The 24,379-nt window shown below is 37.3% G+C and overlaps 2 protein-coding genes and 2 long non-coding RNA genes across 5 annotated transcripts in view; 3 read left to right on the top strand and 1 right to left on the bottom strand.

Annotated features, from left to right (window-relative positions):
- Positions 1-10,502, top strand: part of LOC140251717 (uncharacterized) — a 37,653-nt gene extending 27,151 nt beyond the window's left edge. For both annotated transcript variants that reach the window (XR_011903458.1, XR_011903459.1), the window contains exons 2-3: positions 8,974-9,408; positions 10,407-10,502. This is a non-coding gene — a long non-coding RNA (uncharacterized lncRNA). The remainder of the gene's footprint in view (positions 1-8,973; positions 9,409-10,406) is intronic.
- A 2,289-nt stretch (positions 10,503-12,791) lies between these two features.
- Positions 12,792-24,379, bottom strand: part of GASK1B (golgi associated kinase 1B) — a 14,035-nt gene continuing 2,447 nt past the window's right edge. The window contains exons 3-5 of the mRNA XM_072335776.1: positions 16,890-17,104; positions 13,281-13,507; positions 12,792-13,005 (exon numbers count right to left, since the gene is read on the bottom strand). Coding sequence (XP_072191877.1) covers positions 12,798-13,005; positions 13,281-13,507; positions 16,890-17,104 — 650 coding nt within the window. The 3' untranslated portion in view covers positions 12,792-12,797. The remainder of the gene's footprint in view (positions 13,006-13,280; positions 13,508-16,889; positions 17,105-24,379) is intronic.
- LOC140251719 (uncharacterized) lies at positions 14,472-19,094 on the top strand. The gene is made up of 3 exons (XR_011903460.1): positions 14,472-14,655; positions 17,965-18,089; positions 18,206-19,094. It is a non-coding gene; the product is annotated as an uncharacterized lncRNA (long non-coding RNA).
- The window catches only part of TMEM144 (transmembrane protein 144), a 24,297-nt gene continuing 20,886 nt past the window's right edge, over positions 20,969-24,379 (top strand). The window contains exon 1 of the mRNA XM_072335779.1: positions 20,969-21,036. The gene's annotated coding sequence lies outside the window, so the exon portion shown is untranslated. The remainder of the gene's footprint in view (positions 21,037-24,379) is intronic.

Genomic DNA, 24,379 nt, shown 5'->3' with positions numbered 1-24,379 from the left:
TTGTCGTACAGCTGAATGCTCCAGTCCCACTGTGTCTGCTTCATTTACATAATTTTTTTCACTGGAATTTCAAAGTCATGCCTTCAGTGTCTCCTTCCTTTTCCAGAAGAGCAATCTCAGAGGCATTGCTGATCACTTCTGGCAAAGTGAATGAAAGTTTTCAAGGAGACGCTTTGTGGTGTTCATTTTCCAGTTGCTGACTTAACTCACCATGCTCCATTAAGACAGTCTAGTGCACTGAGCAAGCCTCAGAAATGGAAAATTATGTCTTACAGTAATTTAGACACACACAAAAAAAAAGAAGATTAATTCCTATAGGATATGTGCTGGCACAGTTCCAGGCAGCTGGGCTTGAACAAAGCGGCCTTTTTTTATTTCATAGATTCTGGCCAAGTTCCGTCCCCCTCTACAGAAATTGTCTGTTTTATCCTGGAAATAAAAGTTCAGAAATTGAGCCTGAGTTGATCTGAAGGAATTATTTAAAATATTTTTTATTTTATTTTTATTTTTTTAAGAAACCCATTCAATTTAGATTTTCAAAGATCATCACAAAAACTTTGTTTGTATTTGAGAAAACAAAGGAGGCTGCTAGATGCTGTTACTTACCATCCAGTGCATGGTTATTACCTATTAGGATTCATTGGGACTACACTGCAAGTTTTCTGTATGCAACAGTTGCACAGTAACATTCAAAACAGACTCTGAATTTTCTAATACTCTCCAGTTTCATGCCAGTGGACAACTAAAAGAACTATTAGTGTGGTTTTCTTGGATGCAAGCTTAGGGTTGTAGCATCATCACATAACTTTTGTGAATGCTGGAATTAAAGAGAGGCTGCCCTGTGTCCTAAAAAGAGATGCTCATCTTGCATTAGAAATGTATTCTGCACCAAAGCTTCTTTAGGAAAAAAAAAAAGCTCCTTGTGTTGAGTAGTAAAAGACTTAAGGGTTAAAGGTTTATTTAATTTTCAGTTAGTGCTTTGGCCGTCTGGGGTTTTTTGTTTTGTTTTGTTTTCACCAAAGTCAACTTGATAATGTTTATAAAGCTAGCTTAGAAAAACTCAAACACTGATTTCTTCATGGCTGAATTATGGAAAAACAAACAAAACTAATGTAAACTACAATGGATAGTATCTACTCTCTATCCTCTTGTCCGTTTGTTTTTAATAGCCTATTTTAAAAGTATCGCTCTATTTTTAAATGTACTTCTTTCTTTTGAGCAATGAATTTTTAACAATATCAGAAATTTTATATACAAGAACATCACTAATTTATTCCTCAAAATTATATGTATTGTGAGCCCTTAATAGTTCTATCCTTTTCTGTAGAAAACATGATCAATTGGGATTTAGGAATTGAGAAGAGGTTAAGGAAACATACAGTCTCAATGAAGAAATGATATATATCTGACAAATGGCTCCCCTTAGTGTACTAAGCATCTTAATTCTTGAGCAAAGCAGAAATAGGTGATAGCTATGAAGAAAATGTTTGGTAATGTTTGAAAAAAAAGAAATAAAAAAGGGAGGGAAAAAAAAAAAAAGGAAAGAAAGAAAAATAGCAAGTATTCAGGCAGAAATTTTTAGTCAGAACAAAGTTGTCTCTTGGAGTTTCCAGCTTCATAGGTCAGTATGTTGGGCCATTGTCACCATTTTACTGGCTGCAAACTAAAGAATCCAAATGATATTCATATGAAATAGACACATGTAGTTACACATTCCTATCTGTTCTTTAAAGATTTGCATAGAAATATTCAGGGCACCTGAAGTGGAAGAGAGACCCAAGCACTTTGGCTGGGGGTGAAACCCATACCCACAATCCCACAGCACAGCCAGGCCTTTCTGCTAAGGTTTTGTATATAGATGCAATTATCTTTTTAACTACTTGCATCCCACTTTGGGGCAGAATGAAAATGTTATAGAAAAACAACAATCTGCAAACAAAGCTAGCCCTAAGAGAAACACTGTGCTCAAAATGAATCCTAATTTGAATACTCTGTGTTAAGGATTGTTTTCAAAATTCAAATAAGAAATGTAATATTGAAAATGCTTTAGTTTTTCACTCCATCACATTTCATGACTGTTCTTTTTATGTGAGCGAAATGTTTGAGAGTATGAGAAATTCTGTACATTTGATGTTTGAGCTATATCAAAACCCCAGGAAACAGGCACACTGGAAATGAGATACTTCTCTGCAGCTGTAGATAAATGGCCTGACAGATTAGATAAGTCTGCACCTCTGGTATTGGGCATAAGCATTGGTATTACTAACTCCTAAAACATGCTTGTGTCCATTCTCAGAGTTGCAAAAACATGTAGTCAGTACAAGAAAGCTGCTGTCCATAGACATGTAGGAAAAGAAACCCAAAGAAAAGCAGATGAAGGGACATTTGTTGTCAAGAGACAGGGAAAGCACACAGGCCTGCATTAACAACTTTCTGGTCCTTGGGGAACTTTGTTTTGCAATCCAACAATCCCCAACATGCTGGCAGGTGTCATCAATTCCAGAATTTGGCTCTGAATTAGAGTGGTGTAATTAATGTCCTCTGCTGAAAATTAACAACTGCTTCACACCTATCAGAGAATGAATTGAAGTTGTCTTGTATTTTTACAAGTAAATTAAACCTGTCTAATTGGGTTGCAGCTTTGGGAATTGCAAGCTGCCACCTGAACATCCTGTGATGATGCTCAATTTGAAACCATATTGTCATACACAGGCATATTTTCATTACCACCCAATTCAGTGTCTTTCAAAGCTGTTGTCAGTTAAGTCAGTCAGGTATAAGTGAGAGAATTTTAGAAATATTTAGCAATAATAATATTAGATATAAGAAGCATTTTCTGATTCAAATTTAAAAAAAATGTGCCACTCAGAAAGAGAGAAATCAAATGGAATCCAACAGTTTCTGTGTGTCATACATCTAAAATGAATGTAAATGACAAAGTAATGTACATTTTAAGAAGTTTATTGTTTACATCATTTTCTAACTTCATTTCATGTGACATCTAGGATTCTGCCTTCAGTAAAACAGAAGTAAAATAAACTGCAAGGGAGGTTTTATGAAAAGGAAGCATCAGAGCTGATTCTCACTTCTCTTTGTTTCTTTTCTGCTGTGCACTTCAGAGCTTTAGTAAGTTTTGCTTTCAGTATTCTTCACAATGCTTACGTATACATTTTCTATATTTATTTTCTAACAGACAGGAGGAAAGCTTTCACTTTTCATATTCATGTAGACCACCCTGGAAAAAAAATTAATTGCTCAGAGTTTTCCAATGTCTGTGTGTTGTAACAAAACTGACCCACCAAGGACTGAGACTTCCTCAAGTAAATTGCCCAGTTTCCAAATATGTTTTGCTCATTCATCTTCATCGTGATTACATTTAGACTCAGTTTGCTGCATTACATTAAACCTCCTTTTTTTTTGTCATCGTTGGTAGTTTTTGTTTTTGTATTTTTTTTTTTTATGCTTTGATTGTCTACTTGGAATCAATTTCTTAATTAATTTATTCAGTGGTGGAAATTAGAGATCTAATTCACCATGCTTGAAAGTATAAAGTATTCTCACTTTCAATCAAGCACTATTGCATGCCTCAGCCAATGGTTACCGTACTCCCCAGGATTGCTGCCAGGAGGTTAACAGGGAGGGTTCTACCGGATACAGAATGAGGAATGACCTATCTATCCAAGCAGATTAGACATCCTGTTTTAGCTGGTAAAGCATTCCAAGCCAAAATGATTTGGAGATCTTTTTTATTTTCTTCTGAAAATATTTTGTTCTACCAGATGCATATTACTTTGCACCTCAAAACTGCAGCTGTCTGTAATATGTAGTATGTCCAGTTTAGGAGTTTGTTACATATTTGTATTAATTCAGAGGTAAAGGAAAGCAATAATTTTCTTTCTCACAAATCACATTAATAATTTCTTAACCTTACACACAGGGTGTTGTTAAATTGATTTAAATGAAAAAAAAACAAAACAACTCTGTATGTGGAATAATACTTGGATTGTTTGAAAAGTATTGTTAGTATAACTTGAACCACAGGTGGAAATTTCATGTGTGGATAAGAATATGTGTTTGCTTGTCTTTACTCTTGCAAGAACCAAGAACCTTGGAGAGCATTCACAGAATATCCCTGAGGGGTAGGTTTTAGATCTGGCATTAGTGAAAAGATGTGTCACACTGTGTCCAATCTAGAAATTCACCATTACCTACTGGGCTTCTGGGGAGTTACTGCTTAATTTTAGCAAGTATAGAATGTATTTGGGGATTATTAAACATGCTGAAGAATCTTGTGCTAATGTTCCTGTGAATAATTTGTTACTAAAAAAACATTGATATGAATTGGAATCAGAGCCCCTTTAGGAATACATAAAAAGCTAATGTAGGTATTTCAGTGTTTCCATTTTTGTGAATTCATCCCCAGGGATGTATTAAAACAGTGTTAGTATTTAGGGAGGAGCTGGGAAAATTGAGAGAAGCTAGATTACACCCTCACATTACCTAATCTTTCTCTAGCTATCTTCTTTCTGATTATATTCCTGGCCCCTTCTTTCTTCATCATTCATTATTTGAGAGCTGTGTCACAAAACACAGCACACTGACTAGGCAATCTCCTAATTTAGCCAAAAGGAGATGCTGAAAGCTGAATCCCTATAGACAAACTTCAGGAAATCACTAGGAACTGAGATCTGAAAGCTTTACCAAAGTGGTCCTTTCCTAGAGAATCCTAATGGTTGGAGCACAACCGTGGGTTGAAAGAGCAAGTGGACTGAAGTTATCTTCTATTAAATAGTATTTGGAACTAGATAACCTAGATCTAGGCATCCTAGATTCAGATAGGGTTGAATTCAATAGACATGCATGTTGTAGCTCCAAGAATTGAGACTGCTACAGTGGCCCCCAGAGAAGGAGTTTGGGGGTGAGGAGTTTAGATCTGATCATGTGAGAAACTTGATTCACTAGTGAAAGTCATCCAAAGGGCAGGACTTTTCTTCGTTTCTGTTGTCAAATAGTGGCAGGACAACTCATGTAAACTTTTGATTGAGGAAATTATCTTGGTTTTCTGAAATATTTACCCAGTCCTTAAAATGTGAATACTCAATGAATATCAGATCACATTTTTAGATTTACACCTATGGAGTACACTTTTCTCTGGTGATCTGCAGTCACTCCTGACAAGGCATATTTGCACAGCTTTTGGCATGAGATTTCCCCACTGAAGGGGAAAGAATATTTATTTTTCCTTACTAATTACAGTATTAACTATACTTAAAATCAAGGAAAGGAAACAGGCTGAAAAACTGACCCTAAACTATATATGGAAAGCAGGATACCAGGAAGAATTGAAACACATGCATGTTGTGTTTTCTTAGCAGGAAAGGCAGCAATTGTGAACGCTTGAGGACATGTCCACTGGGTGGTAAAGCTGACAGCAGAAAATCAAAGAAATCTTAGCTCTAAGGCAACAGTGTAACAGAAAATATATGTCAGCTCTCCATGCCCATGCAGATTATCACTCAGATAAGACTGTGACAGAGGTTAAGAATTCTTTCCCAGTATAGTGTTGACTCTGCAAAGCTTTAATCTGTTGTTCTTTAGCTTTTTGGATCTCTTGCTTGAGAACACAAACACTAATAAGTTTACAAAAGCAGTGTGTGCACATTACGTCCACTTTCAATCTTGCATTTCAAGTTCAAGTTTAGACATACGAGCATGCAAAGCAAAATGAAGTGGAAAGCTATGATTTTAATGGGGATTTAATCTCTTTTGTTCTTTGACCTTTTGTGGCCCTCAGAATACATCAACACTTCTGTTGCATGAATTGTCTTATTGGCATAGAACATGCTGATGCAGCCAAGCAGGCATTCAAGTGCAATGAGAAGTTTTAAGTTTTTACAGCATTTTGCACTCTACTTAGCAGTAAGTAATCCATGCGCTGCCTTGCATGGTATAAATCCTGAGTATCAGCACAGGCCTCAGCTGAGAACCCTCACACTGTGATCCCTGCAACTGGATGGAAAGCAACTGTAGGAAGCAGATGCTCAGCGCGTTGATTCTGGGGGAACGCCAAGCCTATTGAGCGTCTTCTCTGTAGAAGGCCAAAGGCAGAATGACACTGGAGCAAGTGCTCAAGTAGCATCTCATAATAAAACTTTTTCAAGTCTGATTAATAAGAAAATAGCACACTGCATTTTTAGTGCACGTAACAGGTATTTTTTACTTTTAATTGTCATATTTTATCCTCTCTTTCCCATTATGCTCCAAAGCCTGTTCAGCTAAGTGGAACAGCTGAACCCAGGACTATATTCAAGCTACAATTGCTATTCTAGATAGCAGCAAGCATATCTGCTGTAATAGAAATACTATATGGAAGAAAACACTCTGGTATGACAAAAAGAGATTACTTTTGTATCAGGGAGCTAAGAGATGGAACCAATGCTTCACGTCATTGGAGACCACCACATGAAATGTAGATGAGTACTTACAGACTATAAAAGGACCTGCAGCTTGTAAGGTTCAAGTTAAAAATAAAAGCTGCGTGTGTGTCATCTTGGGAGTTTTTTCATTTGAGTGTATCAGGTCCAGAAGGAGAATAAGTCAAACCTATTGCATGGAAAGAATCAGCACAAAACAGGAGTATCCTGTGTATAGAAACCTAGAGAGCTTTCTGAGTTCAGTAGTATTCATGTTATAGGCTGAATGCTGTGCAGTGCAGCTAGCCAATATGATGGTGAAAAGAGGGAGCAGAGTGAGTGACTGGGAGTTTGGGGAGAGGTCTGCTACTACCATGTGGGCCTGAGCATCAGGTCAATGATAAAATGCTTCAGGTGCTTTCCTTGCATGGTGAAATCCTTAAGGATAGGTCTTGTAATATTTAGCAGGATAAATACTTTTATTCTCCTTCAGTGTAGTGCTTTCATCAGGCTGCTCTAGCTCCCCTTTCAGTATCACCAGTTCCCATGTTTACTGCAGCTATGCCACAGCTGTCTTCAGAGTACACTTCAGTAGGTTCTCATTTTCACTTTTTGACTGAATGTTTCTTTCTTCCAAAATTACGTGACCAGAAATGACCCTGTCTTAGGAATGTGATATATACGCGTCCATCTGAAAATTAAGATTTATGTCTTGCTGTTGTTTAGGAATTCCCGTGGCAGAGGAGCTTGCTGGGCTGCCAGCTTTTGCCATCTGTCAGGCATGGTTCTCACACTTCATGAGGCTGGCTTTCACACTGGTGCTATTTTTCTCAACAGTTAATAAATTCTACCCAAATCTCAAAGTGTTTCACATAGCTAGCTGAAGAATACCTCTGATAAGGTGTTCTTGCATAGCTTAATAGACATCCGAGGAATGCCACGACAGCTTTTCAATTGAAGGAAATACAGATAATGCTTCTTAGCAGTGAATTCTGAAGCCGTATGATTAAATAAGTGAATGTACTGTAGAAAGCCCAAAAAAAGAAATAAATATTAAAATAGAACTAATTTTTTATTTTGAGAAATTCAGCCGCCTATTTCAAGATGTGATTTAATTAAGTAATTGAATCATAATCAGATAGTGCTGAATACAGACAGTACAATGCAGCATTGTGGTTAAAAAACTAATAATCTCACTTTTGTGTGCATTTCATATCATTCAGAATAACAAAATTCACGGAATGACTTTTGGAATACTGTCATTAGGCTCTAGAAGATTGCCATGTGTTTTGATTCTTTTCTTTCACTGAAGACTGCTTTGTTGAGTCATCTTCACATATAGGAATCCATGGGATTCCCTTCTGTGCTACACCTGTAGGTCACCCAGCAGTACATCTTAGTCTGTGGCAATGTGAGACAAGTATGTGAGACCGGGATCCCTTTCCCTTAGATTACTTGGAATTCAGAATTGTATTAGAAATGTTAAAGGATTCAGGCTTGCTTAGTTTTTATGAGGCCCCATATATATAGGGAGACTTTCTGTTTCCACAGTCTTTCATGGCATCAAGTTCAAGAAGCCTAGTTCCTGATGGGCAAATAGCTTTATTTTCTATCTTTTAAAGAGAAACTGGTTTCACTGGGTACTCCACAACTCTGGTATTGCAGGATTTGCTGAAGAACTGTGCCTTCCATGCTCATCTTCATGATTCTGTAAACCTCAATTACCATCAATATCTCCAGCCTTATCCAAACTAAAGAAATCTATTCCTCTCCTTACAAAACAACCATTTCAGTCCCTGAACATTTCACTTGCTTTTCTCTCTACTGACTTTAACTTCTGGAGAAGTGGAGAACAGGCTGCACACACAATCCAAGATGCAGTCTCTCCAAGGATTAAATAGCGACAAAGTGTTTATGTAACCTATATTGAGGCTCATCTGCCAGGTTTGCCCTAAGCTGTTTCATAAGGTTCCTCTAGAGTTCTTCACCATTTCTTATTGTTCATATACTGTGGAAAAGTCATTTCTTTACTAGCATCATTTTGAAATGTGGTTCAGGTATTTTGTGACAGAGCAAGAGAATAAACTTCTACACTGCTTATTTTAATTATTTTAATTATTGATCTCAAATGTTTATATTTGGCAAGGTTAGGGCTTCCCATAGAGATACAGGTGTAACCGGTAGATAGACTTTAGCTAAGTCATGTAGAGTCTGCTTGGAGTCCACAGATATTAGATTCTACATGCCATCTGTGCTAAATCTAAGGCTATACTCCATCATATTTGTTTGTCACTCTCCATATGTCTCCTTTTAACCTTTGGTTTCAGTCCTCCAGCCTCTGAGAACATTGATTAGCCTAAGTGAACTACACTGTTTTGTCAAGAAATTGAGCAACTCAACAAAATCACAATGAATTTACACAAATGTATCTGGGATTATTTAGCCTGAAGCATGTGGAAATGTGTATAAATAAATAATGTTTTCATAAAACAAATCAAATTACTTTGTGTGGGAAAGAGAATGTTTAATAATGTTTCTTCTTCTTTGTGTTTCTCATTAGTCTCTCTTGGATCACGAGAAAAATGTAAACTTCAGAGACTGAAAGTTCCTAGGCTACTTTAACTCTGCGTGAGTCTTCATGCCACAGAGGTTCCACCATACTTCTGCTACTCCTGTACTTTCTCACTGTCTACTATAAAGGTTACCAGTCATTGATGAATGCTTTTCTTCTGGCATCATAAAAGGGCATGGCCTTTTCTGCTCAATGCCTGTGTGAATAGACATTGTCAGCATGGCTAAAGAATACAGTAACAGCAATGGTGCAGGATCCAGAAGCGTTACAGCCACAGTGAATCAGCTAAGCTAGTTACAAGTCTCATGAGGAAACAGCTAGAAAAATTTTCCACAGGAAGAACTTCATAACGCATCTTGGATTGTTTCGTCTTGGATTGTTTCTCTGAAGACACAGTTTCAAGGCCACAGTTCTTTTTAAAAAGTATCTTACGAACCACATATCTTTAATATGCATTACAGATTTGTTACTGCAATTTAGAGATCTGAAAATAAGATGTGATGAACGTGCCATTTTATTTTGTATATTTGAGGACATCACGTGAACAGCAGCAGAGTCAAACAACTCACAATTCGTGATAATGCCTTTGCTGCTGTCACTACAAAAGGACAAACAAGTTTAATGTAAAATGCACAAGTTTCAGATGGAGCCTCTGCATGTAATCTAAAAACACCTCAGATTTGATAGCACTGTTGACTGGCAGTTTAACTCAGATACAAACAGATTGCTGTTTTTTCTTTACAATTGTACATAGGAAATGTTTTACATTGCCTAGATGTGTTAGCATGGGAAGAGTTAACGCCTCGAGAACAAAAGCTGCATCCATAATAATGCTTTGTTTAAACTTTGACTTGTATATACCCACAACTGAACTTACACTCTTAAACAGTACAATTCTACATGTAAACAACAAATTGCATACTCACTCTGTGTGTAGAACTGAGCCTTTTATACAAAAAAACCAATCCCTGAGGTATATATAAGGAATATATATATTCATATACATGTACGTTCTTATTCACATACACAAACATCCTTTAAAGCGTTCCCAGAATTGCTACTGGAAGCTTACCCCTTAATGTACACTAAGCATGTGTTTGTATTTTTGAAACTGTGGAATTTATATTTCTTTAATATAGTACGTTATAGAATGTATGGAAAAAAAAGAAAGAGCAATTTCTCCCACGGTGCTCCACAAAAGGTTTCATGTCCTCAGCTTCTGAAATGTCTAAGATTATAAACTTGTTGGCAAGCTCCCGAGGAATTTCAAGGCATCTGTGCCTGTCTTACTTATTTTAAGCTCTGTCTTCCAATGTTATGAAATCAGCAAACCCTCCTGACTTTCTTAGTAACTCCATTTTATGTGGTTCTGGCTTTCAGGGAGATTCAAGAATGACATAATCTTCATTTCCCACCCACAGGTTCTGGACTCTTGCCATCGGTTACACCCTTCCGAGTAATGTGCAACAGGAATATTTGTCTGGTCCCATATGCCCTTAAATGGAAGGCAGCCCAGCAGAAATCACTGAAGCCTAGTTTCTTGGCTCTCAGTTGAATCCTACCACAGGTAGATCAAGGCTTCTTCCTTTTCTTTCTGTCTGTCAATATTACTTAGGCTTCTGTGCAAGAATGTCAGTCCAAGTTCATGCTGTGTTATTACGAAATAGACTGATTTCCCAATAGATTTCAGTCCTCTTACTGAGAGGAGAGCAGATATCTTGAATGTAGTAGCAATGAATAAACAAGCTATACAAAGTGCTTCTTTTGTATTTTTTACTGGAGCATTTACCCAAGTACATTCAAAAAGTACAGAATCCTTCATTTTTGAAAGAAAAAAAATAATGAGAACTGGGCTGATCAGCTGCAATGCTGTACCTTTCCTTAGCCGTGCAGCTGAGAGTCACGTCTTTCACTCTTATCAGTGTGATAATCCAACTGAAATATATCTAGCAGGAAGAAAATGAGCTAGAAAATGGGACAAATTGATTGTAATGCTCATCAGAATGAACTTTAGGATAAATGCAACAGGAGTACCATGCAAATTGGATCCAGAGGATTATTTCTCTCTCTAGGCTCAGTGGAAATGCATGCTACATTAATGTTTTTGTTTCTGTGGTAGAAAATATCTGGCTAAAGTATTATAACATTTTAAGAGAGAGACAAAATGAAAATCCTATAAAATTCTACTTTGGTGTTAAAAAGTCCAAGGCACTTAAAAACATCCTCTCAAGGCAATTGTTAAATTCTAGGAAGATTTTATGAATGTATCTGCCCTTTACTGGCAGAATAAAATAAAAGATGGCCAAACTCTTCCGATTTTATTGAGTCTTTAACTCTGCCTATAACTAGATCTATTTCTTCTATTGTTAATAGATGTTCGGATAGTAAGAAAGAAAATCTGTTTTAGTTACAGCGGAATCGCAGTTATTAAAGATATTAACTTCACCCGCCCACATCAACATTTCAATTTCTAATAATGAAAAATATTACACAAGCATTTTCAAATATATCTTTAAATGCTACACACCCTATGTTAGTGGGTGTTTGGTTTTTTTTTCACTATACATGAAGAATAGATGAAAGCATTTAACTTCAGCAAAAATATGATATTTATTTAGAAAAAAAAGTAAGAGCCTTTCTAAACACATAGGTAGAAAATTTACTTTGGGATAGACTACATCAGTTGACATTCTGCTTCTTGAACAGACTATTTTCTGGAATAGATCCAGGCTGAGAGTCTAAAGTGCTTGTCCAAGCTTCTCTACCAAGCTTACCTTTGGGAATTCTTGTGCCAAGCCATCAGCTGGAATCAAAATGGTCGATCTTAACATAAAACCAGAGGTTGGATTGCTGGCAAGAACTAAGAAAGCAGCAGAAACATTTTCTGTTCTGATTTTACCAACATTTGCTTCATTCTTACATCTGCCTTTTGATAATATTCTAAAAAAACTATCAAGAATGTTGCAAAAACAAAGATGTATACTTAACTTAGCAGCGTATTTACACAAAGCTAGAGCTAAATTTCTAAAAAAGAAGTGGTAATAAAGGACGATTCTGTGAGTAACACTCAGTTAATCAATGGACAGAAATATCAGACGATCCAGCCATACAACAAACCAATCTGTACTGGATATAGTACATTGTGAAAAATGACTAATGGCAAGGCGTGATCCATATCGGACAGGTGAAAACTGTATTTTTCAAATGAATTATTATTGTTAAAGCCCTGCTTTCTTCTTTTTGATTCAAAATTCTCCTCACATCCAATGGAAATATACCTTCACTTAAAAGAGTTTAGTCCTCAGATTTCAAAAGACCAAAATAAAACAAAATATTCATTTGGAAATGTTGGAATTGTAGCGTTCTTAATCAAACAGATGAATTCCTGTAAGTTTCAGCATGTAGATGTGATGGCAAATTTTCAATGATGCATGAAGTGACTAAAATCTCTCTTCCCATTTAAACTGTCAATAGCACATTAATGATTCGAATGAGGAAATCCAGACCAACGTACTGAAAATCTTGTTGATAATTTTCAAACGATTTAATAGGAGTCTTCATGGTTCATACTTATTTCTGTATCATTTCTTGTATTATTTGACATTTTTTTAATTTCACTGATGACCTAGAAGTGCACTGTGTTGAGCTGCAGCTGATGTTTAAATGATGCTTTTAAACCATGTAAGGCTTCCTATTCAAAAATACATTTGAAAGTTTGGCAAAATAAAAATTAAGGAAACCTATGAAATAAAACAATTTTACTCCCAATTTCTGCCCCACACAAATTATTTTAAAGACTATCTCTCAGAAGCTCATTCATTCATGGGCAGTATTTTGGCTCCATGTGCATTTATGTAAGTAAGAAGAATTTTGGACCTCCTTTCTATTACATCAATAAGCTTTTCAATTCCTTTTCTGCCTCCTTGGCTCTCCCAGTATACTTTGTCAAGGAACAAAGACTGAAGCAACTTCTCCCGCAAACGCTGGCTCCTTAGCACTGAAACTGCAGACTCAGGGAATCTGGAAACGCACAAAGAAAATCATCAGTTTTGCCATCACTCTGAATTGCAATGTTCATGTTGTGGTTTAGCAATCAGTTCTACGAATATAGACTGTGACTCAGGAGATAACCATATCTTTTATACAAGTAAGATTACTCACACATTTTTAGACACATCCTATAATTCATTACATGTTTCTTGGGCTGCTGCTATTTATTCCAGTAACTTAGTGTCCCTTGCTTTTTGATTATAGTATGGCAACTTGTTTTACAAAAATATTAACTTAAAGCTTACTCATTGATTCCTTGCAGTATTTTGAAGTCGAGATTGTCTTCACTTCTGTCAAAGAAACCTTTATTGTTTATAAAGGCCAAGTGCCTTTGATCATGCTTTCTCTGCACTATGTGTGTCAAGTCAACAGCATCCTGATCACTGCATCTCAGAGCCAGTCCTTGCTGCACACAGGAATCCTCCTTCAGAGGTCTGAATCCACAGCAGTGTCTGTCTAGCCGGTTATAGATCTAAAACCAAGCACAGCAGAGCGCTGAGTGAGAACAGCATCAAAGTATTTGGGGCATGGTGCCACTGTCAGACATTGCTCACTAGCACAGCTGGCAAGAGAACAAGCCCAGAAGAAGCGTAATTAAAGGCAGCAGTGAAATGGCATTAAAGACCTGGTCCACAGATTTCTCATACCATTAAAAGCAATTTGCTAGACTGTGTATTGTATCCATTTTATGGCCATGATTTGTTATGTCAGCAGAAATTCTTTGAAAATAATGGAACAATGCCACTTTGTAACTGGAATAACAACTGGGAAGTACAACTCAAGTTTTTACCAAAGGCTGTAGGTTTTTCTTTTTTACATGTTGTCTGTGGGAGCACAAAAGAAATAGCACAGCCCGACAGGCACAAAAGACCTCAATTTTCTATCAGACACAGACATTTTTCATTTTTTTTAAGGATGGGTAATGGTCACATTAATCAACCAGAAGCTACCACATGTAGGAATGAAGAGCAATTTGTAACCACAGAGAAGCCTCTCCAAGCTGCCCTGTGATGCATACTTTAACGACATCAAGGTCTGGACTATTGTTTCCCATGGGAACACTCACTCAGACATCACGCAGCACTTAGCTGGAGGAATACTTCTGGTCTAACTTTAGCAGTGTAAATGCTAAGCATCTCTCCTGACCTAGTCATTTCTGGTCCTTACGTAAACAATGACAAGAACTAAGCACTCCCTGAGCAAAGGATGCCATTTTAGGCTAACTGCTGAGCATGGAAAGATATATCACACTTCACAGGTACTCCTATTTCCTGCTGATGAGTTAACAGTATTGGCAGAACCCTGGGTGCACAGGTGGGCTTTAATTGCCTCAAACTGTCTCATCAGAGACCTTCACACATTGCCCATGGCCCAGGAGCCCTATTTAAGCTCAGACTCAGCTCCTCAGCTCTCTTTTAGTCCCTACTGGGGTTGTATGTGCTTCTTGTCCTGCAACTTGGTACTACTGGATAAGCTGCCTAGGGGGTTCTGGCTTGATGGCCCTGTGCCATGTGCTAGGCACTGCCAGGCCTGCTTTGTGGCTGCCTTCATCTCCAGGTTTGGCTTCCCTTGGGGAACCAGTCCTATTCTTTTTATAGGTGTTTTGGGAGCAGAAGTGAGGTAAGATGCATTTAGGCTTAATGAATAACTAATCAATAGTAAATCTTTTTTCTGCCCTTCTTGTTCACTGTATTGTGCTAACCATTAAAACTGCTCTAGGCACAAGTATAGTACTGATCATAGAAACACAAAGCCTTCTAAAATTAGCCTTATTTTTTGACATCTCAGTGAAATGAAGTATTATAACTTCTAATGTAGAACTCTGAGTAATGTCTAAAAACCTCCTTTTACTGTCCATCAAACTAAAGCCTGAGAGCTCTTTTTTCCTTTCAAGCATGTAGCACCATTGCCACTGGTCCTGGTGGGAGTGTTTATCTTCAACTAAGAAAATCCTGGGGGGTGAACTAGATTTCTTCCTCTCTTTTCTGCTGTGCAGCACTGAGCACCTTCAAGCACAAAAGATACTATTGCTTTCAGTGTCCTAGCTCATTTCCCATTGAATTCATTGCCAAAAAGGGAAGGAGTGGCTTCAGGACTCCTCTTGTATGTAGCCCTATTTCATCCCTACCACATTTCATTACATGCATTAAATAGATGAGTAGATTGTGTTCCTACAAAGAAGCTATCTGTATGCATTGCAACATTACAGTGTTAAAACAGAACAAGGTGATATTCTGGAACTGATATTAGAGCCTTAACAGCTTAGTACTCATTGTTGATATGTATTTATGTATGCACATGAAAACTGAAGAAGTCATTTTTACTTTTAACATCCTTACTTCACCTGAGTTCTTGAAGAACCAAGGTGAAGGCCAAAAAACAAGCATTTGTCAGCCTGCTCCTATGGTTTACAGTATTTGAATCCAGAGATTAGGAACCTCTTTAAGAGCACCAAAGGCATTTCTTTGATGGAAGTATGTTTAACCTTTCACTGTTCTACTGAATGATTTATGACGCACTTTTTTTACAGCAGTGTTTGTAGTTTACCAGACCAGGCTTTAGACTTTTAAGATATTTTTTTCTTGAATTGATTTAAGATTATTACACCTGACGGCCTCTTTAACCATCTTGAACTGTCTCAGACCATCATGGCGCTTATGCTCCTCATTTCCACAACACAGCCACTGTAAGCATTTTACACAGGTACCTTAGTTCTTCAAATTCCCTTTATATTTTCTGCATTATTCATTCTGATTCAATCTTAAATGAAGAGAGAATAAAAATTTCACTTTAGACGTGTACTTTAACTGACCTTTCCTTCTAGAAAACAGGAATTCCACATTATTTCTGTTGGGATATGTTATATTATGTTTAGAAGCAAAATAATCCACATGTGACTTTATGCCACTTTCTAAGAGTTACTTGCTGATAGTAGAACTACAGATGGAGTCTTTAAACAAATAACAATATATTTTCAGAGAAAAATTTCATGCTCTGTTTAACAAGACTGCAAAAATGCAAGCAAAGGAAGCACTTGTTAATCCTATAACAGACCTGAGAAGGGCAGGGATGGGCTATGCATAAAGCAGAATGATTCTTATATTTCAAGAAATGAAACTCTACTGAAAAGTTTAATTATATGAACACTCAATTACAGTGCATAAAACTAGTGCTAAATGCAATTTTAAATACCAGTAGCTTTATAAACATCAGTAATTGCTGCAGGAAGCTCAGTTACTCGCACCTGTTGGGCAGGTGGAGACAACTGGAAGCAATGCTAAGGGGTGTATAAAATCAGCTGCCAGCCATACGCAGGTAGTTCAGTTCAGTCCTTCTTAATACAGAGTGTATTAATGTTCTGCTGTGTAACTGTGGTCACACTGTGATACCACAGGACAAAACCCTAGTGTGGCATTGCTTGCACTGATGTACAGTACCTAACTGAAAAACGGCAACTATGGTCATTAAGTCTAAACATTAAATCAATGGTAAAATTTTTAATAAGTCAGAAAATTTACAGCTCTTTTCTTGACCCCAGTTTCACCTGACCAAAGCAAAGCAGCTGAACCCTTTCTTATCATAAGTGTTTTACAGCTGTGAATGCTATCAAGAACTGTGTACAGAGAAACACTGTGCCTGCCTCAGAGGTGAAGTAATACAAAATATCTTCAAATGGGGTAGTCTAGTTTCTGATCTTTCCTTGACTACAATTCATTTTGAACACTCTAATCATACAGAACCAGGAAAAAGTTCAAATTGTGCATTAAAAAAAAAAAAAAAAAAAAAAAAAAGACTTTTCTAAGATCCCACATGTGTTTATTTTTTGAGGCAGACGTGTTCATTAAATGTTGTACCTGCAGAAGAAAGTCGAACACTGCCATCTTGGACCACTCATGATGATGGATTTCAGTACAGCCCCACTCATCTTTTGGAACTTTGCCATTCTGCCAGCACTTCTGCTTCAGCAGTTGCTGATATTTCCCCCAGGTTAATCTCACTGAAGAATGAGTATTGTTATCAGTTGGACTCAGTGAAGAATCCCAGAGAATAACAGGACAGGCTTGACCAGCTGAAAAAGGAGAAATAGGTTATAGTTATATTGGGATACTGTCAGACTGACTTTATACATTACCTAAACATCCACGGTTACAGTGTTTTACAGATGTGGTGGAAAAAATGTTGCCACAGGCTAATAACTTAACATCCTTTGGTTTATGTGGTCTTATTCCACATCCAAAACCAGCCACCAAAAGAATGGGAGAAGCACAGGCATAAATACTTCAGTATGCAGAAAACTGTTTTTTTCCACTTGCAGGAGATTAATGTATTAAGTCACATACTAAAGTATTATAAAGTGCACAGGTAGATTAATAGCCTAATGCTGCTGTGAACCAATGGTGAAGTTTCTGCTGTGAATCGATGGTGACTCACAAGAGATGATAACTTCTCTCAAAGTGTATTTTCCTGTACAATGGGCATAAAAGGACTATAAATCCTATACTCAATGTGGATTTATTTTGTTATTTTTAGTATTGTAGGCTTATAATTTATGATTTCACTGTCCTGAAATGATGTACAAGAACAGTGTAGTGTTAGCTTAGCATGAATAAACACCTTGACAATTTATTTTCTTTTTTTCTTCAGACACAGATAGAACATGAGAGTTGTTTAGTATAGCAAAATAGTATAGCAGTGTTCGTAGTATTTAGTGGGAATGAACCACTGAAAAAATTTAAATAAGCTAAGAGGTTTTTCACCCAATATCTAATAACAGGGACGTGTGTCTTCTTAAGAATATTGGACACTTTTCACTGCCAATGCAATGCTTCTGTTGCTACCTTAAGCAGTCAAGGACCAAGAACTGACTGTGGTTTATTAAAACTTTAAATTTTTTTATTTTTTTATTTTTATTTTTTATTTTTTTTTCAGATAGAAGACCAAAATACCATGCCTTGTTATGGAGAGTGGGAACCACTTAATTGCAAACCATTTATTTACTAGCAGGAGTTCAGATGTGCGCAAAGCTCCAGCATTTATTTATATCCAACTTGAAGGTCTGTAAACCTACATGCTACACATGTGCAACTTGTGCAGCCTAAATTATTTGTCTTCCATATGAACTTGAACATAAAGATATATCCAAAATACAGCTCTCCTTTTCTCATGAAAGCAATGAGTTCCAAGGCACCTTCTCCAGAAGCAACCTGGGTGGCTGTCAGAACACTAAAGATTAGCATTGGTGGAACAGCAAGGTAGAAGCTGCTAATGTGAATTCTCCATCTTTAAGCAGTGAGAATGGTTGATGGATCTCCACACAGCACCTTCTTCTGACTGATCCATAATAAGCAGGAAATTTTCTTTGCCCATAATTAGCAGTGAATTATATGTAAAAATCTACCACTGTACTGCCAGCAAAATAGAATTACTCCAGAAGCAATGCCTGCTATTTTATTATGTGGGTGATGTCAGAGGAGGATGTTGGTGGTATGGTGGTAGAAACTTTCCACCAATATTCCTTTATATTTTATTGCCATGTGGCAGATGGCAGCAGAGGGGCAATCTACCAAAATGGCATCTGACTTGGAAGTGCATAAGTAGCACAGGTGTGTCACTGAATTCCTCCATGTGGGAAAAATGGCACCCACTGACATTTATTGATGCTTGCTGAATGTTTAAGAGATTACCAGTGGATGTGAGCATGGTGAAGGGCAGGTGGTGTGCTTCAGCAATAGTGACTGTGGGTCACCTCTGCTGGTGAAGATTTTGACAAGCATAGAATGCAGGCTCCTGTTCATCAATGGTGAAAATGCATAGCTAATGGTGGTGACTGTTGAAAAAGAGAGTTTTGTAGCTGAGAATTTGTACCATCAAATAATGCTATTGTGCTCTTTGTATCTGTTCTAGTGTCCATGGAAATAAATAGGAGGTATTACTTTCAGAATGACCTAAGGATTTTAGACTTCATGCGCAATCATGTCCCAGTGTCTGCTCCATTAAGCAGAGAAAAATAGACTCTTTTCCACCATCAGAACGTACTTTATCCTCTTTCTGCCATGGCATATGCATACAAGGCACTTCTCAAATTAAGGCAAACTAGCTCTTTAACTGCCCTCTTTGATTAGATCCTTGATTTGTCCTTAGGAACCCAAAAAGTGTCCTTTCACTATGATCAGCAACATACATCAGCATGTTTCCTCTGATGGGACAGGAACAGTGCTGAGCACTCCCGTATATTCAGGCTGAGATGCCTGAACGAGTGTTTAGGAGTTTAATTTCCTAAATCCTAGCCATTTCCCAATCTCCCTCACTCTGTCTCTATCACTGATATTGTAGATTAATTTAGTCAAGTCAGGTCAGCCATCAGCTCAGCTTCTTTTCCAAGGCAGCTGGAGAAGGTCTATAAAAGCACTGCAAACTGCCACACAGGAAAAGAAAAAAAATCAGCTTCCTTCAGGATCAAATCTGATCTTCTGTTTTTGGACTTTTGTTAACAACTTGTATAAGCAACTTGCAACTTTTTCAACAAATCAAATACATTAATTGCCTTCTAACAAAACAAACATTTCCTGTCTATTCAGCACAGGTATGATAAACAATAGTAATATTAATAATAGTTATATATTATATACGTATCATACAAATTATATTTAATATATAAAATATATATATTATATATGATATTAAAAATAGTAATATAAATAATAGTAATATACTTGAAAAATATGAATAACATCTTAGTTTCCAATATGATTAAAAAAAAAAAAAAAAAGAGAAAGGTTAAATACAGGAAATATTTACATTTCAGAGGAAATGAGAGCAGAAAAGATGAGCCAAAATAAAATCAACTCTGTAATTTAGATTGAATTATGGGAATGCAAAACAGCAACTTTGGTAAAGAGCAGTGACTTCAGTTTTTGACTCTAGGAGGAAAACACAAATTTGCTGAATTAAAGAAGATAAGGGGATGATTCATGGCTGTATGACTTGGCATGACCACATGAAGGTAGGCAGTTCTCATTCAAACTTCCTGAGGATAGGGTTAGAGTTAACAGAGCAATGGAAAACAAGGCCCAACCAAGAGCATTCAGTCTGATACAGCCAGAACTGAGGAGGTCCAGCACACTTCAGAATAAGTTCATTTGTCCTGAATGGACCTCTTTCCTAATCAGTTTCATATGCTAACACAAAAGGTTCCTGTTTTTCTGTTGCTTGCAGCTGCACTGCGGCTCTAATGCCCAAGGATGCCATCTTTGCCTGCTACCGAAGGACCTAAGGATTGAAAAAACTCCTGATAAATTCACAGTGAGAGAAGGAAATACTATGAGGAAGCCAGGGAAGCTTACTCAAAGCAGACTAACTTCGTTTTCCTTTCACCTGCTGCTTCAGATCCATTTAACTACTTGGCTACCTAAAGATCTGGTAAACTGCTTGAAACAGGCTTTCGGGATTTGTATTGGAAGCTCCTTCCCAGTAATTTGTGTGGAATTTTCAGCATCAAAATATTTCTAAAAATTAATTTGGCCCTTAGAAGGTCCTGCTTCAGGGAATCCAAAGCTGAATAAGAAAATACAGAAATCCCAGGTCACCATGTTTGGCTGCCCCAAGGTACTCAAACCGCTTCGTTCACAGTTAAGCAAAGTACCACTGTTTGGCTTCTTCTACATCAGCATTATCTCAGAGATCCACATGCCATATCACTTTAAAATTGGACTACATGCTTTTTAATCACATAGATGCTCTTGCTAATTGTATAGGAAATTGGTAATCACAGCCTGAACCTCTGATTAACCAGCTGAGGTGAGTGTCTGGTCAGCCATGGGAGCACAGGTGAAGGTGATTCAGCTGTGCTTTCGGAAGGGGTGGAGCCTGACTCTACCTCTCCTAGACTTCATTTAAGGGCTGACCACCATGACAGCAGCATCTCTTTTGGAGTCTGCTCCTTTGTGGAGTTTGGGTGACCAGCCTCAGCATTTTCCATTTGGATTGAAGGCATCAGAATTGGTGAGTTTCTCCTATAGATAACCTTTGGCTATCTATTACACCACCATTCTTGTATTATTTCTTACTCTACGCTAATTTTACTCTTCCACCTTGCCTACTAACTTACAGTAGGAGCATTTTCTCTATCTTTCAAGGAAAGTACTTTAAAACAAACCCAAGATACCTTCAATAAGACAGTAGTTATTTAAGGAGGTACTTGGAGCCCTTTTCAAACTCATCATTTTTTGCTGTAGTGGTTAACTACTGTCACATCTGAAAGGAGAAGTTTAGTTGCTCATGTAACTTGGTATGGAAAGCTGAGGGAGCCTGTCAGCAGCAATTGGACTTAGAATTAAGAGTTTGTTTTAGATTATGTTGAGAAAAAAGTACAGAAGCAGAAAGTACGTGATTTTAGGCCAGTTCTTTGTCCTGCTCGTACACCTCATTTGCAATACTTGTCCTTTTTGCATATGGACATTCAAATTAAGGAATACTGCATTAATGCTTACGCACAAACATCTCTACCCAACAAGGTACTGGAAATACACCCTCTGGTGCCCCTTGGAGAAGTATGACATGATGGTGTGAGTTCTTCAGGTTGACAGAAGAAGCACAGATAAACTGAAGCACTTTAAAGCATTTTGAATGCATAGAGGAATGCTAGCTTTTTCTTGTTCTTTGCACTAAAATTAATGACATTCATAACACCTTTACCTGCTTTTGTGCCACTTTTGGTGGAATGATAAATGCAGGCTGATAGTGTAAGGTACAATGGTGAAAAAGCTATGGCTCTATTTATCATCTTGTAGAGGCCAGCAAAGCAAAACAAGTATTCCCAGTCAGCTATCTATCTCATAAGTCATTCACCTATTTGTGCTTAACTAACCATGAAAAGTGTTACTCAAAGGAAGATCTGGCATTTCAGGAACAAAAAGCAGTTCTGGGCAAACAGTTGGCTCAGTCTCAGCTAACAGAGGCCCCACTGAATCGAATACACACATACTTACTCTTATCAAAGGATCAAACATATTTAGCCAAATTTCATCTGTGGTTGGAGGCATAGCAATCCCCGGCAGCTGCTAAACTAGAGAACTAGAATCTGTGCTGATGTCCATACTTGGCTTGTATGGAGTAAGGTTGGTCCATGACAAAGATGCGCTACATAGCAAGGGTGCTTAAGGCTTTTCTGTTCTTTAGGTTAGGATCATCAAATAATAAAGATTCTCCATCCTGAGTATACCAGAACTTAGACACACGAAGGGCCATTCTCCGCTTTCTTCCATGGCACCTGGAGTTTTATATATTTCTTGCTGTTTTACAAGCAAATCATTTGTTTATAGGTGTTTTGGAGCTCACAGCGTGTTCATGCTATGTAGTAGTAGCAGTAATGAGTATCTACCTGTATATGCCCAGAATCATGCTCACTGCCTGTAAGATTAAACTTGAAAGGGCTTTGCCACTTATACTCCCCAGGTTATTTACATTAGGCCAGTTAAGTATAAAAATAAGAGTTATCGTACCTGATTTGTCTGTACATGATGGAAAAATAATATAATCTTCCCCAAAAAAGTTTTTGTAAACATCTATGAGGGTTTACAATTAACTAAGAAATGGGAGGGCTGTGAATGGAGAACTTGCATACAGCCTTTTGCTAGACTTTCAAAGAAAAAACCATCAGTGAGGGAGTTGTGGGAATAAAGGAAATGAAACCTGTAGAGGGGTTTAGTACATGTTTCTTTGAAACTGCTTTTGAAAAAATAAAAAATAAAAGACAGTTTTGAAAAGCCCTTTTTTTTTTTTTTTTTTTTTTTTTTTTTTAAGATTTTAATGCTACATCAAGCATGTCCTGCTGCATCACATCACAAGTGAGGCAAGCTATAGGGATGTGTCATGGATAGAGAGATGTCAGTTCAGAAATTGTGTACGTTTGCTCACAGTCTCTAACCATGTAGCTCTCTCTTTGTCATATGAACAACCACGAATAATACAAGCTACTCTGTAATAATCTTTGGAGTGCCCACCTCACCTAAAATGCATGCTAGTTACAGAAATGAGCTCACTAATTGTTCGCACTGTTTTTAAGAATACATTTCTGTTAATTTTGCCTACATAAACATAGTTTCAAGACTATGTCAAATACAAGCATGCAAATAGTAGTGAGCTCAAGTAGGTATTTGAGCACCAGAATATTTTGAGGCTAAAGAAATGGAGGGAGACAAGGTACAGTAACTGTTCCAAATCCTCTGTTCACTGGAAAAAATGAAGTGGGACCAAAATAATGTTATTTCCCTTCTCATCACCTAGCAACACTCTTCTTGCTATAGGAACATAGCCAGTTATGTGGAAAGGAAAATAAAAGACAGCAGAATGACTCTGTCTGTCCCAGACAGTCCAAAACATACTGTAAGGTGACAGACGCTGTGCAACACAATGTGCAATTAGCCTAACGGTCGTTCACAGAGGCTTGCAGTCTGTCATCTCTGCAGCCATGCTGTGCAAAATTCCTCTAACTGAACTACCTTAATTCCTCATGACAGCTCTATAGCAATAAAACTTGAGCCTAAAAATAAACGAGGCATAATGTATCTTCCATGCCCTGCAAGTATGAATAATATTCAGAAGCCACTGAACTGTTATTCCTAGAGATTCATTCACATTGTTCTATGGGCTGCCAAAAGGAACATTTACAAAGCAGGAACAAATCAGAGATCACTAGGCCCTCTTCCTGCTATCAGATTTTAGAAAGCCATTCCTGTGTTACGTGTTTCTTTTTTTAAGACAGGCTGAAATATTTATATTTCCTTCAAGCTAATTTCAGCAGTAAGAAATGAACAGCAAAAACAAATAGCCAGCCACTTCAGCAGTGATTCACTAAAGTGCAACGTAGTCCTTTTCAGCTGTGATTTGTGACTGAACAAAAATAGCAATTAGGCTGCAGACATTTAATAAGTAGCTATCTTAGATGTAGACTTCTAACTTGCATTGCATGTCTGAAATCTATCTTTTATTTCTCTATGGGATAGAAAGCCAAAGTTTTTCATTGAAAACTGTTTAAACCAATCATGTTAACAGGCATATTGCAACGTTTTCTGCTATTATTTCTGTCTTCAGTATATATAATCTGTAAGGAGCCTCAAAACATCAAGCAGGATTAAGTGAGATGTAGTAATTTTTTGAAGTATGAGGGGAGAGAGCATAATATTTAAATAAATAAATAGTTCCCAGTGATATTAGTAGCATGCAAGTAGCATCAAGCTTCTTCAGGAAGTCCTCTTACCTTCTTAAGTAGGTTGCTACTTGACAAAATACAAATCCCTTTGCCTACCGCCTGTTTGAGAGGTGAATTCTTGTGTTCCCCTTCAAT

This window comes from Excalfactoria chinensis, chromosome 4, assembly GCF_039878825.1.
Source record: "Excalfactoria chinensis isolate bCotChi1 chromosome 4, bCotChi1.hap2, whole genome shotgun sequence".
Lineage (NCBI taxonomy): Eukaryota > Metazoa > Chordata > Aves > Galliformes > Phasianidae > Excalfactoria > Excalfactoria chinensis.
Note: the sequence above shows the minus strand (reverse complement) of the source record. Positions and strands in the feature narration are given on the sequence as shown.